General features: G+C 49.1%; 1 protein-coding gene across 1 annotated transcript; it reads right to left on the bottom strand.

The window, feature by feature from the left end:
- Positions 1-65: 65 nt before the first annotated feature.
- On the bottom strand, positions 66-14,216 carry znf318 (zinc finger protein 318). The gene is made up of 10 exons (XM_015363061.2): positions 13,763-14,216; positions 12,395-12,564; positions 11,072-11,780; positions 9,077-10,702; positions 8,585-8,684; positions 8,115-8,416; positions 4,563-4,748; positions 4,188-4,281; positions 3,702-3,820; positions 66-3,202 (listed from the first exon to the last, which is right to left on the bottom strand). The coding sequence occupies exons 1-10, from the start codon at positions 14,042-14,044 to the stop codon at positions 815-817; spliced, it is 5,976 nt and encodes a 1,991-aa protein (XP_015218547.2). The 5' UTR covers positions 14,045-14,216; the 3' UTR covers positions 66-814.
- Positions 14,217-14,525: the final 309 nt, after the last annotated feature.

Genomic DNA, 14,525 nt, shown 5'->3' with positions numbered 1-14,525 from the left:
GTCTCCCCAACAGTACCCCCCCAACCACCAGGTGAATAAGCACCTAAGAAAGACAACACAAGAACTTACAATGCAGTGCATAAGGTTTATTTTCACATGATATCCAAGACAAAAAATACATGTAGGCCAAATGTCTTCATAAAATCCAAGTAACAGTTTTACATAAGAAATTAAAATTGGCAAACTCAGATAATTCTGCAACAGCAGAAACAGTTCAGAAACAAATATAAAAGAAAAATAAAATCTTTCAGTGTCCCATAGGCTCTTCAGTTTCTTCCACCTCTTCACTCCTGTTCATTATTTGCTGCAGCAGACAGCAAGACACTTGGTACCAGCATCTGGAAACGTGTGCACGTGAAACGTCTGTGAAATCCCTTTGGTCCCTAGGACAGTCCTCTGTCTTACCAATGCTGTCTTCTAGTTCTATCCAAGACGATTTTTCTTTTTCGCTTCTTACCAAGCGTTGGGAGTTCCTGTTTCGATGCGCCAATCATGAAAAAATAAACAAAAAGCTTAATAGTCTTACTTAACAGCAAAGGGTAGATCATGAAAATAAGCCAACAACGTTTGTACTTTACCTTTTCAGGCAGATAAAGGGGGAGGGGAGCTGCTGCAAATGAAAGACATTAGCAAAAGATCTATGTTTCATGTTCATGTCTGCTTCCTCTACGCAGTAAGCGCATTTGAAAAGGACTTGTTTTCTTTAGTTGAGCTTGTTATTTTTGAATGGTCTAATGTAGAGAAATGTGTCGAATTACGGAATCCCACAGACTCAAAGTACAATCTTTAGTAGATTAGATATGCTTAAGTTTAATTACTGACAACCGCTATGCTCGTCATCTCTGGGCAGATGTGACTCAAGTACAGCGTGCGGCTTAAATTCGATTGGACGTTTCCCTTCAGATTCCAGTGATTCAGGAGCAGTGGAGTCTGCTTTTTTAGGTGGCTCGGCTGCCTGGGAGGATGTTATTGTTGAGGTGTCCGTTTCCACACCAATCGAGTCGGCCGCCTCATCAATACCATCCAAAATAAGACCACTAGAAATACCGTGCATTTCGTTTTTTATGTCCCTCTGGCTCACTGAATCCAAAATATTTAACTCCACTTGCCTGGAGGAAGGACATAGATCTAAACCTGCAGTTCCCGCATTCTGTAGCTCTGACGTTGCTACGTTTGTCTCAGGCTCAGGGACACTTAGATTTGCAGTTTCGAAACCCAACTCATAGGATTCAAGATTTAAGACAGACGCTTCCAAGCTTAAAGCCGGATTTTCATAAATTCCCAAATCCACAGGCACATCACGTGCCCCTTCTCCTAGTTTCAGGGACCCTGGCTCATCTGTAGGATCACTTAGCTCAAGAGGGTCATGAAGGTCTGAAACTTCTAGAAAAGCCTGCTCTTGATTTTTGAAGTTGTCCTCCTCACAGGTGTCATTAATGCTAAACAGGGAGGCATCAGAGGACATCCAATTGCTGGTTTCGAGGGGATCTACACCCTCCTGCCTGCGGAGCGTGTCTAATTCGATTTCAGGGGTCAGCGGGACTGGGGGTGTGGCAGGGCTGTCGGTTTCCACGGAAACAGCGCCTGGGGCGTGCACTTCATGCTCCTGACCAACTGAGCAAGGCCGCTCTTTACCTGATATTGTACATCCATTATTCATAGAACTTGTCTCAATACCTTTATCTACACATTCAAAATTAGAGTTAACCGCACTGTCCTTCGCTTCTGAAGTACCTACGCCACTAACGACTTGCCTAGAAGTCTCTTTCAGACTTCGAATTCCAATATCTTGGTTTTTGTCATGTGAGATACTCTGGGAGTTGTCACTGGTGGGTTCCTTAGAATTCTGGGTACCAGTCTCCTCTCCACTGTTTACTCCTATGACTGCTTCAGTATTCTTTGAATCTCTTATATCCCAAGTGTCTGCGCTACTGTTTTTAGATTGCTGCCCTTTCGTTATATTAGGACACTTGGTCATTTCTGCTCCTTCATTTTGGGCCTCTAGCTTCCCCGTGCTCGTTTCATTTTTGCTCTCTTTAACTCCGACACCGTCCGTGCTTCCAAATTTGAGATCCGAGGGGCCCCTAGTGCTGCTGTAAAAGATGTCGTATAAATCCTGTGCTTTTGCTGCAGCCAGACTAGATCTGGGTTTGTCCCTCTTCTTCACCGACTCTTTCAAACACTTATGAAGAGGAGGAGGGCGGACAAGCACAGTGAGGGTCTGTTCACTTTCAGGCACCCCGGGGGCAGCCACGTCAGACTCGAAGCTCATGACACGCATGGCTGGAGGAGATGGGGCCGCAACAGCAGTAACATTTATCTTGGCCACGGAGGGCGTTTTCGTCTCTGCTGCGGCGGGTGATTTTTTTTCGGCTGCCGTGGGCACCTTTGCGTCGGCAACGACGGGAGAGCTCTTGTCTGCCAGGGCGGGCGATTTGAGAACCACCTCCTCCCCACCGAAGGCCTTGGAAATAAGGTCAGGTGTCAGCACTACATCCTTTTTGGGCTCAGCCTTCACTACCGGCAACGGCTTGTTGGTGCTGCTGCCAGAGGGCCTGATCGACAGAAACGTGTTCAGGGGGGCGGGTTTATTCACGGCAGCCGGGCTGGTCTTTCTCAGGAGCATGGCCGGCGCAGGCAGGTTGGGTCGGATTTTTGCTGTTGAGGTCACCGATGGAGAAGAGGCCAATGGCACCCACGAGCTGGAGGGCGGGATCACCGTCTTCCCAGACAGCTTAATCTCAATGGTCTTGGACTTCCCAAGAGGGGACTTCCCATCGTCCTTCTCTTTGCTGTGATCGCCGCTGTCCTCCGCTTCTGCAGGAGCCTCGGCAGCGCTCTCCTCGTCCTTGTCACTCTTCTTCCAGCTGAACTTCCCGAAAGCGGGAGCAGCAGTGTTCCTGGACGGCTCCTCGCTCTTCTTTTTAGCCTTGGGCTGCAGCGGCACCTTGGGAGAGCCTGGCACCTTCTGGAGCGCGGGCGTCTTTTCCCCCAGGCCCGCGCGGCCCCGCGATTCCTCGGCCTCTTCTTTCACCACGCCCTTCTCTTCCTTCTCTTCCTCCACCTGACTCTGGGGATCTTCCTCCATCTTCCGTTTCAGCTCCGTCTGCCTCCGCTCTTTGTTGTCCATGACCACAGCCAGCCCTGCTTGCCGGTCCAGGTTTCTCCGTTGCTCATACAGCGGATTTTCATCAACGTATTGCTGTTGAGGACGAAAAAGACACAGTTATCACTGGGCGCCAACAGAATCGATCGACACTTTACTACCTACTGTGCGTGCAGTCTTCTTACAAATAAATACAAGTTGCATGTCTAAAACAGCAAAAGGTCTAATTCTAGGCTTTGAATCAGCTATTCAATGGTGGCATGATTACCCAGCCCATTCTAACATTTTGACTACAGAGTCAACCATTTGGGATTGAGGAACACTGGCAAAAAAGATACTTCAATTATATGTGGTTTAGCCCTTGCTCTGTTTACATCTTAATATTACCCTATCACTCAAATGGAGATGGAAATCTTAAATGAGAAACAAATGTTTGAGGGATGTTGATTTCACAGAGTGTGCTTCTGCTTTACAGGATGAGCAATTTCAATGAGTTATCAATTTAAGCTGCTACCTTACAATTCAACTAAATGCACAACATGCACATGCTTGTGTACTCAAAGTCACAAGTGAGCCATCCTTTTCCAGGGATTACCTTGTACTTTTCATTGTGACTATGACATGTAACATGATCTTCAGCACATAACTGATCTCCAAAAAACTCTTCACACAGCTGGCAGTAAAATCCTATCACAGGGATCAAAAACTCGGAACCTGAAACAGCAGCAACAGGGTGAGGTGTTAAACATTACTAAACACATAACCAATGAATAAAGAATACAACAAAGATAATATCTTAAGTGTTATAACATGCATGTTTTTATAGTAAGCGCCAGACACCCTTCATAGATTTCTAAGAAAGATACATGTTACATTTGAACACAAGATTGTTTTTTCCATCTCCTAATCCTTAATAAAAACCACAGTGAAACACATTTCACTGACACTTGAATTCAGGAACACTTTACAAAATCAAGTTTTAGAATGGCATTACAGAAAGTAGGTCTTTGCTCATCACACGTCTGCAGACTAGAGGGGGGGTACTATATTCTAAATCTAACATCTCAGAAGGCAGCAGTACCTTTGCCAGGAACAATAATCTTCTCCCCTGTCAGTCGTTTGTTGTCGTTAGAGGACGTTTTTGGAGCCCAGGGTCTATCATACGGATCCTGAGTCTACGTGTACAGTGACAAGAGTACATGTGCCAGTATTACAACAGAGAAAGCACAAAGTGTAACACCACCTGCATTTACAAAAAAGAACTTTATAAGCTTTTCCTTTATCTTGGCACCTGTGAAAGAGGCAAAATAAAGTGTTAAGCACATTCTTTAGCGACAGAAAAAGCAAAGATGAGAGCCAGAATATTTGGAAAACTGAGGTCTGCCCTTTCCTGCTGTTTACTCTGGCACTGTCAGAAGGGAGTCACGCATGTGACTAACTGAAGGGCGAACCCTACCTTTCTGTGTGTCTTGCTGTGCATGTGTGTGAAAAAATCAAACATGGATCCACAGATGGTGTTGCAGTTTTTGCACCAGTGGTTACCAGCATCATAATATTCATACTGATGTGCAGGTATCTCCGACGACAGAGTAGGACTTTTAGCCTTCTGCTTTTCGGGGTCAGGCTTCGAGCTAGATGGTTCCTAAATTAAAAATGGGAAAGCAAAAAGTTACTTTTACACATTAATCCATTATGAACATAGAAATTAAACGAAAAATGAAAGTTTAGTGACACTCATGTATTTTGCAGAAGATACAATCCTATTTAATAACATTAAGTTTTCAAAATGGCTTTACCTTTGCATCTTAGCAGGTGTTCCGACTGAAGATCTTACTCATACCGCAAATTATCTGCTTTTGAACTTTCCGATTCTTCAGGAAGAAAATAAGCATCCCTACAGTCACCACGAAAATGCAAGTCTACATTGGTTACAGTGAAGACTGTCAGTATCAAGCCACGGGTCAGACTACCACCGCAAACAAACGGGGAATGAAGAGGCATATCAAAAAAACATTTTAAAACGACAGACGAATCCAGAAATCAAATTAAAAGGCTTTTTAGTTTCAGACTATACCTGACTGGAATTCAGTTTAAGTCTGACTGTCATTTGCAAAGATTTCCTGATCATCCAGGTGGGGCTGCACACTGGTGGTGGTGGAGGGGATCCCCATTATCTGTAAAGCTCTTTGAGTGGAGTGTCCAGAAAAGCACTATATAGGTGTAAGCAATTATTATTATTATTTTTTATTTTTAATCCTTCCACCTTTTTATTTTTTTACTACATTATCTCTTCCCCATATTAAAAAAGCTGCCAAATTTTAAAATGTAAAAACCAAAATGCGGCGCCTTCCCAAAATCCCGAAGAAAGTCTATGTGCCAATTAGCTTGATGCGGAAACAAAGACATATTTGGAGGCGCATAGACAGTACTGCAACGATGCTCCATTATCATTTTCCTATTGAACATTGGCTTATAATAAAAAATTAAACTCAAAACTTCATATACCATGGAAAGAGCAAAAGAGCATTTTTTTTAGAAATCAGAGAATGTTTTAAGTGTACAACCATTGTATTTTGCTTGCTCCTCAAAGACCCTATGTCAGTGAAACACCGAGGAAAACACAAAGTCAAGAAACACGTTGCAAGGCAGGAACATCTGGACAATGTGTGACTGGCAATGAGGAATACAAGCACATTTAAATACACGAAGGTAACAAAGCATTCTTTCAGTGGGAAACTCATTTACGATAGAGGTGCTGTTTGTCCAGTTTACTGCCGAACATATTTGGATTCAATATTGGGGATCACATCACATCACAAGTATACTTTCACACGCAAGTCAAGGATTCAGATGTACAGATTCATAAAGAATGCAAAACATCAATTTCATTAACGTGACATGAAACATTATGAGATGAAACGATATTACTTGTTGTGGCGAACGAATACAAGTGGAGTTTCAAAATGTTGTATTTGACTGTTTTACATATAAGTGACCGTGTGATCCATAATGCCAAGGATTATACAGGTATGCTGTTTTTTCCATAATTTATATAAAGTATGCTAAATGATCTCCCTCTTTTCTGGTACGTGTAGACTGATGAGATCTGACCATCTCATTATGCTTCAACTTGAAGCCTCTGCATTTGACACTTATGAGAACAAAATGCTTAGCCTGTAGAGGTTATTTTTATCTGATTAGCTGTATTCCACCTACATAGCTCTCTCTCCTTTGATGAAACACCTAAAAAATTAAAACTGCAAAACAGGGTCATCACAGAGTCCCAAAAAAGACATTTGCTGAGTGGAGTTACCACCTCTAAATACAAACATTCATTAGATTATTATATTCTAATTAGTTTATTTCTGAAGGATTAAAATAAAGATTCAAATATTTTGATAAATGTATTTTTATCCTACTTAATAATGACCTTTTCTGTGTAAATATGAACACTTATTCAATTTTTTCCCAGCACTGAATCAGGAAGCATGTACACCACCCAACTCCATCTGGAAGCCCAAAAATATTAAGAGGGCAATAAATCCGGTAGTTTATTTTGGCATCGTAATAAGTATGACAATGGGCAACTGCGGGGTGCTGGGAGAAACACAGTTTTGCGTACTATAGTGGAGAGCAGCTCTCCTTGCCCCTGCTGGGATTCGATCCCGGTCGCTTGTGGGCTACAGCGCCTCGCCCTAGGCGGAGGAGAACTCCACCGCGCCCATAAACCAAGTACTCTGCAGCGGCAGAGACTTACACCGTGTAGATTTCACACAAGGGTAACATCACATCTGTATCTGGCTCACAGCATGAGCCCTTGCTACATTGCAATGCAAAAATGACCACAATTAAATAAAAGTTCTAAAAATGAGCAGCTTTTTGTTACACATTCAACGGCATGTGCTAATCTGTTTGCCAACTGTATAAATGAGGGATCTGGGGAGGGGAAGTTCTCTTTTTATCCTTCCGCTCTGCACAGATTTGCATGGTCGCTCTCACACCTGCAAGACCCTGCATTTCACCCCGCCCTTCGCTGTTTTTAACACGTTTTTAAGTTTCTCTCCAACACAATGAATTTCTTTTGACGTTTCCATTCTGCCTGCAGCAGGCGGTCAGCCAGCCGACACGCGGCAACTTCCCAATGTGGTGCAGAACGTCCAAACCGCCCTGACCGCGACTGCGACCCACACAAAACCCCCTCCACGACCGCAGAAAGCCACGTGGCCGGTGGGCACCACACGCGTCCTCCTCTGGACAGCCGGAGTCTGGATCCCAACCCCTGTGATGACCACTCAGCGCCCCACAAGCAGCAGAACCAATCACCAGGGAGAACGTCCCCCCCCACCGGGTAAGCTCTCCCATAGCAGACCCAGCCATTAACTGACCCGACAGCCTGCTTCACTCTGAAGCGGTCCTCATTCTGATATGCTAAAAGAGTTGCAGGACTGAAGTGAAGGAATTAAAATTGAAACAGAAGGCTTAAATTTTGTAACAGCTTCTAGGCTGAAAATAAATAAGTACAATAAGGGGTTCAATGAAAAAGCCTGAGCGTGCAGCTGCAGCAGAAAGCATCGGACAGAGGGAGCGCCAGGATACAGGGAAGGCCAAGGGGAGCAGGCAGGTCCCAGTCCTTCCTGCCACTGAAACCTCTGTCCCACCAGCCCCACACGGACCTGCGCTCGGACACAACCACCCGACAGGGAGACTGATGTAGCCCCAAGGCCCCTCTGCTTTCGGAAAGGAACAAATACAGTAAAAGCAGACAGAAGACGAAGAAGACCATGCCGTCAGTCCCTTACATCAAATCAGAAACAAGGTAACGATGGAATTCAAGCGAACGCTAGAATCAACTGAAATCTTGCACAGGTTGAAAAACATGACAGTGCTGATCCAAAATAACATAGCACAGAGCCACTCGAAACCAAGACTGATGGAGATGGCACGAAACCGGGCTTTTACCAGAACCCCGGTCCTGGGCGGGACCGACTCTCCACGTCGTGAATTCTACCTTCAGGGACGTGCCGGAGGAGGAGGAAGCGGAAGATTTCTCGGGGCTCTTGGGCTTCTCTTTCCTCTTCTCCGGCGGCAGCTCCCTGCCGTCCCTGGGCTCCTTCCGGTGCTTGTCGGAAGCGTGCAGCCCCAGGATCAGAGCCACCTTGTCCAGCTCGGCCCGCTTCTTCTCTGCGGATTCCTGCTCCTTGCGGATGGCGGAGATCTGCGCCATGACCTCCTCCTGCAGCCGGCCCACCTCCGCCAGGAGGGGGTCCTTGTGGCCGTCCTTCTCCCTGCGCTTCTTCCGCAGCAGCTCCCCTTAAAGGCACGCAAGGCCACACAAGACAGGGGTGAGCGGGACTCCGCGCCGAGGGCCTCCTGCCAGGCCAGACTCGCACCGCCGCCCGCCAGACACACACGCTTGCGGAAGAGCAAGCGGACGGCGAGGACTCGGCGCGGCGAAGGCGGGAGAGAAAGGGCGGGTACCTTGCTGCTTCCGCAGTCTCTCCAGCTCCTTCACGAGATACTCCTTCTTCTTCACGCGAGCCTCTCTGTCCTTCCTCAGCTTCTCCCTTTCTTCTAGGACCTGGATGTGCCAGACGGCGGTTTGGAGACGTGAGTGGGGCGATACCCCCCCCTGCCGAGCAAGACGTCGGCCAGCTGCGAGGAACTCGCAGCCACGCCACGGGAGCATCGTGACAAACAGGAGTACACCGAACCGGCGGAAATAACACAAAATGCTCACCTGTCAGCCAATTGGTAAGTTGTAATGAATAAAACCAAGTGGTAAATTAAATTTAGGGTTTAAGGAAGAGAGTGTGTTAGGCAACCACCTACAAAAACTTTTTACATCTCTAAAATGATATTTCCTAAATATTAATTTCATGACACTATAAATATTCTTACCCCCCCAAAAAAACCCTCACAATTAATTACATTTACCCCGCTGATCAAGCAAGCCTGCACTTGAAGAAATACCTTTTGTTTCTGCTTGGCGTTATTTTTCTCCTCCGCTGCCCTGTGCTGATGGTTATTCCCTACTGCCACGTCAGGGGATTTCTTGTCTAGGCTTTCTATCACCGGCACCTGTACCAGAGCAGACTCCTCCTTTGAGGAACGCGCTGGCTTTTTTTCCATGGGCACCGTTTCGATGACCCGCAGGTAAGGGTGGCTGGATTTCAGGGGGCGATCTTCCACTGGGGGAATAACGGGTATTGGCGCCTGGTGGGTACCAACGGGCTGCCCCTGTGAGGGAGGTGGGTACATTGGCCATCTGGGAGGCATGTAAGGGATGTAGTTCCCATACTGGTCATAGCCTGGCAGCGGGTAGTTTGGCATGGCTTGCTGATGCTGGTACTGAGAGTACAGAGGTGCAGAGTGGGCAGGACTGGGGCCTACAGGTGCAACAGGCTGAGATGCTGCAGGGCTGGTAGCAGCAGCTGACGCCGACACAGAGGGCTGCGTGGCACTTTCCCCCAGGACAGGGATTCCCCAGCTCGTCTTCTCCCCGGCCTCGATTCCAAACTCCGAGCCGTACGCGGACGCAGGGTCCGCGAGCGAGGCCCGCTTCGCCGGCGGCGGCGGGGGCGAGGCCGCGCGGCCGTGCTCCGGGTCCGGGGACCTGGCGTGGCTCTGGCTGCGGCGGCGGCTCCGGTCCTGCCTCCGCTCGGCGGACTGCGAGCTCCCCGCCGGCGGCCTCTTCCCGTGCAGGCGCTCGTGCGTGCGGGCTGCGAGCTGGCCGATTTCAGCCATGCCGATGTCGAGCCCGATCGTTTTTAGCAAGTTCTGGATCTTCTCGTATTCCTGGGGATCCGGAGTTTCCGCGGCGTCCTTGCGAGGCGCGCCCGGCGGGTAGCCTCCCGCTTGGCCCTGCTGGCTGCAAGCTTTGTCCGGGCGCTTCAGTGCGTGGGAGATCCCTGCCTTGTCGTCCCCGCCAGAGGTCAGGCCCGACAGGCTTTGCTGGCGATGCACTGTGCTGGACTGAGAGCCGCCGGCTGTACGGTCTTCAGCGCTGCCCAGATGGTGATGAAATCCAAAGACATTCTTGCTTTGCCGTGGGTGGGTTCCTCCCAGCTGGCTCATCTGACACTCCCCTGCTCCAGGCTGGTTATCCCCATATTGTCCAGTTTCAGGTTGACTTTGTTGGCGGGCAATTCCCATCTGAGACAGAGACTGGATCTGGGCTTGCTCTCGGTCATCTTCTTCATCTCCATAAAGGAACTTCTCCTCATCCTCTATATCTGTGAAACCCTTCCTCTCCTCCTGTGGGCTGGGGAATTCGCCCATCATACCTAGAATTCTAGAAAACCCACTACCATCCTGGCTAACCCTCTCATGCGGAAGGAGAAATTCACTCGCGCTTTCCAATGGCTTTTCCCGATTAACCCTGAAGAACGATTCTTCAATTTGCTCCTTATAGGAACAGGACTCTTTTGAGATCTGCTTCTGCAACCTGTGGCCATGCACCTCCTCACTTGCTTTCTTCAGCGAACACAAGATGCCGGACTCCATTCCTTTGCTCAGAGTGTTGAGGAAACGTTCAGTCTGTTTCGAAAGGTTGCTGCTCGGCTGATCTAAAGAGGCTTCGCTTGACAGTTCACCACCCTGTGAAAGACAGTAACACCATAAGGAGAGAAACTGTTTCAAGGAAGGAAGTTCATCTGCAGTTAGTTGGCCAAAATTAGTGAACCATTCAACCATTAAGTGATGCAAATTTAACAAGGCTGGCAAGAAGTCTAAGAATTTTTCTGTGTCAAAACATGCCGAACACTTTTTGAAACAACAGATCTGGATTTCAAAATAATTTTCTTTTCACCTGCAAAGGTCACACTGTCTTCTCACTATAGGGGGGGTAAAAAATAAAGCCAGAAAATGCAGATTTAATAGAAACGTGGCACAGCAGTGCCATGTACAACAGCAGAATGACAAAGGAACAGTAAATCCCAGCGGAGAGCCACAGAACTCATCTCTAACCTGAGCGCTCAGAGAAGCATCCACGTCGGGATCAATCCGTTTTTTCAGAATGGACTTTTTGGGCATGGGCAGCCACTCCTCAGCCTGGTAGTGTCCTGGGACGCTGGCTGCCATGGCGTGGGGCGGACCGCGCCGAGAGGACTCGTCCTCCAGCCTCTCCAGCTCCTCCTTCTCCTTCCTCCTGCGGGCCAGCTCCAGCTCCCGGAAGCCCTCGCTCATCTTGTCCTTGAAAAGCGAGGCGGAAGGGCTTCCCCTGCTGCTGCTGCGACTCCGGCCGCGGCTCTTTACCGCGGTGTGGCCCCGGCTCCTAGCCCTGCTCTTGCTCCGGCTGCGGCCTCGGCTCCGACTCCGGCTCCGGCTCCTCCCACGGCTGCGACTCCGGCTCCGCCCCCTGCTGCGGCTCCGCCCCCGGCTCCGCCCCCTGCTGCGGCTCCGCCCCTTGGTCTCCATAGTGCGCTCAGAGTAGCGGGACCTGTCTGTGTTGTAGCCCCTTTCGTCGGGTTCCAGCTCATAACTGGGCCTCTTCGCATCCTTGGGAAGGTAGGAGGGCTTTCTGTACCTGTCCCGTTCCTGGCTGCCTCCTCTGGAGCACTCCTCTGGCCTGGGAGGAAAAGGTGGGCTCTTGCCATGGAAATCAACGTCACACTCATGCGCTGGGTATCTTCCTTGACCCGCAGGGGCCCTGAGATAGTCTTCATCCACTTCCTCTCTGTAAGAAAAAGGAACGTTCCAAATGAGATGACAGATCCCTCTTTCTTTACGGTTCAGATGGACAAATCCACGGAACCCCAAATGAAACGTGAGCATGAGGCAAGGCCTGAGTTAGCCAGAAGGACAAGATGTATTGATTTTTTACACTTTTTCACATCCGAAACCTAAAAGAGTGCTCAGGTCTGAAAGCTGTTGCATTGCTGCTTTCCACACACAAGTGAAAAGCTGATATTGTCCTTTATGGCTGTGCTCTCTTCTGCACTAAACAGCACTGAACCATGAACAAAAGGCCCACAGTAGCTAGCTTCCATCTGGTAACCCAGGGCACCTGTTCAGCTGAGGAATACAGTAACATGGCAAAGATAAAGACTCCAAAAACTTCTATTCCCTTCATTATGAGACTCAGACAGCTCCAATATCCAATGTGTAGTTATCACATTCCAACATGGAAATATCATTAGATTCAGATAAATTCAACATTTTTACAGCTGCTTTCTTTGTCCAAGTTTACAGTTTAAGAATGCACGAGATACTCAAAAGACATCAAATATTTTTGCAGGATATCTCCAGCCTCCATTTTCAACTACAATAGGCTTTCACTTGCACACATACCTCTCATAGAAGTGCTCAGGGGGCAGCGCTTTTCGGGGATCCACTCTCCTGTGATCAGAGGCTCCCCCGGGATCTCGGCCCGATGAACCGAAGGTCAGCTCGTTCCCCACTGTAATGACCAGGCTGTGATCTATTGGGATCCCACCAGGAGGGGGAGATGGAGTGAGCCTCTGTAGATGTAGAACAACGAGAGTTAACAGATTAGACTGGGGATTCTCTAAATCCACCGGAGTACGCCATCCAGTCAACTCAATGGGAAAGCATGGTGCACTGATTCTATAAATTACTGGCGAATAGCGAATTTCACTGGCAATCTGAATATACAGGCCTCCCTTACGCTACTTCCTGTCAACAATTAGGGTCAGCAAATTGAGGAGGTAATTCCAGACAAGCGATGTAGCCCTGGATACAGCCATCTAGTTTCTTTATCCAGTCAGGGGTCACGGGGAAGCCCCAGACTCTCCTGGCAAAGCAGCAGGTGCAAGACAGGACACACCCTCGACAGGACGCCATGATCACACACCGACACCAACACACTCACAGCAGGGCCAGTTTTCCACAGACACCAATTAACCCACTTGTATGTCAAGGAACGAGTAAGGGGTTTATTCCACGCTGAAATGAGAAGAAAGGAAACACAACGTTTCGGCTGTGGAGCCTTCTTTGGGTTTGTCACTTTCTTCTCTCTTCGGCATGAAATATACCCAGTACTTGCTCCTTTGCAGCCTGCTGACGCAGCTGCCCACCTGAACTAGCTTGTATGTCTCTTGAGTGCGGGAGGAAACCAGAGCAGCAGGAGGAGACCCAGGTGAACACAGGGGGAGCATGCAGACTCCATACAGAGAGCACTGCAATCGTACACAGGGCCCCAGTGCTGCGAGGCAGCAATGCTAACCACTGCGGTGCCTGCCTCATCCCGTGTCTATCTGAGTTCAGAACGTTTACAATCTCCCGGTTTTACAATGTTCCTAAGTAATGCAACGCATGTGCCAACACAGGAATTTAACCATTTTAAAACGGACACAAAAGAAGCACATAGAGCATATAACGTGATAAACGTCCAAAGAGCATGACACCCCACTCCAGAGACCATTTCACTAAGTCAACTAGGGGTCGGCTTGAAACATCATCAGACTCATTCTTCATCCACTTTTGTCTCAGCCTGGCCAGCGCGTTCAGTTTTGGGGGATTAACTGCGCCATATAACGGGATTCGCAGCCCGGGCACACGCACGGTAACGTCCTCCACGTGTTTTATGCCCACGATGCACGCAACCCCGCGCTCAGTCACTCAGATCCACGCAAGATCGAGACAGAAGCCCCGCGTCACCCGCCCGGTCGCCGGGGGTCTCCGCCCGGGCTGGCTCACCCGCACGGGGGGGTGCTCCCTGGGCGACGGGCCCCCGCCTCGGAACTCGCTCATCGGTCCGCGGCTGCCTCCACCTTCGGGGGAAGGGTAGCCCCTGGCCGGCGGGGAGCGCCGGTAGCCCCCGGCGTGGCCGTGAAAGCCGGGGTGGAAAGGCTGGCGCTCCCGGTCCCTGTCGTCCCGGTAGGGCCCGGGCGGCCGGGAGCGCCGGGGAGGCGAGGCGCCCGCCGGACCCCGGGGAGGGTAATTCCGGGGGTAACCTCGGTGCGGCCGCCCACGAAACATCCTAGCCCCTTCAGAGCCGGCGAAATCCAGGAAGAGCTATTGCCGCGGTCTGAATGGCGTCAGCGGGCGAGCGATCGGTGCCGCAGGAGCTGGCAGGACGGTGCACAGAAAACGGCATTTGTCTCGTTCAGCGCGGCTCGCTTCCTCTCTCCCACCAGCCATGACGTCCCGACCCGCGGTGGCCTACCGAAACATACCGGAGTTCCCAACCTCAAGGACGACGCGTTCTTCGCTGCATCAGGTTTACAAAACGCGGCGAAACAGGTGGAACAGGACTTCTGGCCAGTTCTGAAAGGTTGGGTATCGGCGCTGAAACCGCATTGCTTGTATATTCTACGCCGTAAAAATGTAAAATGGAGGTGGTGGTGGTGGTGGTGGTGGGAGGGGAATAAAAGATGTTATTTAAAAAAAGTCCACTTCATTTTATTATTAAAGGGTTTAGAGTCTTTCGTTCAGAAACTGTCACTTTCCAACAAGTTTT

Source organism: Lepisosteus oculatus, chromosome 17 (assembly GCF_040954835.1).
Source record: "Lepisosteus oculatus isolate fLepOcu1 chromosome 17, fLepOcu1.hap2, whole genome shotgun sequence".
In the NCBI taxonomy this organism is placed as follows: domain Eukaryota; kingdom Metazoa; phylum Chordata; class Actinopteri; order Semionotiformes; family Lepisosteidae; genus Lepisosteus; species Lepisosteus oculatus.
This window is presented reverse-complemented; position numbering and strand designations above follow the sequence as displayed.

Excerpts from the sequence above, each read along its gene's own strand:
- znf318 (XM_015363061.2), bottom strand. The coding sequence starts at position 14,044 with ATGTTTCGTGGGCGGCCGCACCGAGGTTACCCCCGGAATTACCCTCCC. Across the intron at positions 11,781-12,394 it reads CCTGAGCACTTCTATGAGAG|AGAGGAAGTGGATGAAGACT; the intron begins GTATGTGTGCAA and ends TTTTTCTTACAG. Across the intron at positions 10,703-11,071 it reads ATGCTTCTCTGAGCGCTCAG|GGTGGTGAACTGTCAAGCGA; the intron begins GTTAGAGATGAG and ends TGTCTTTCACAG.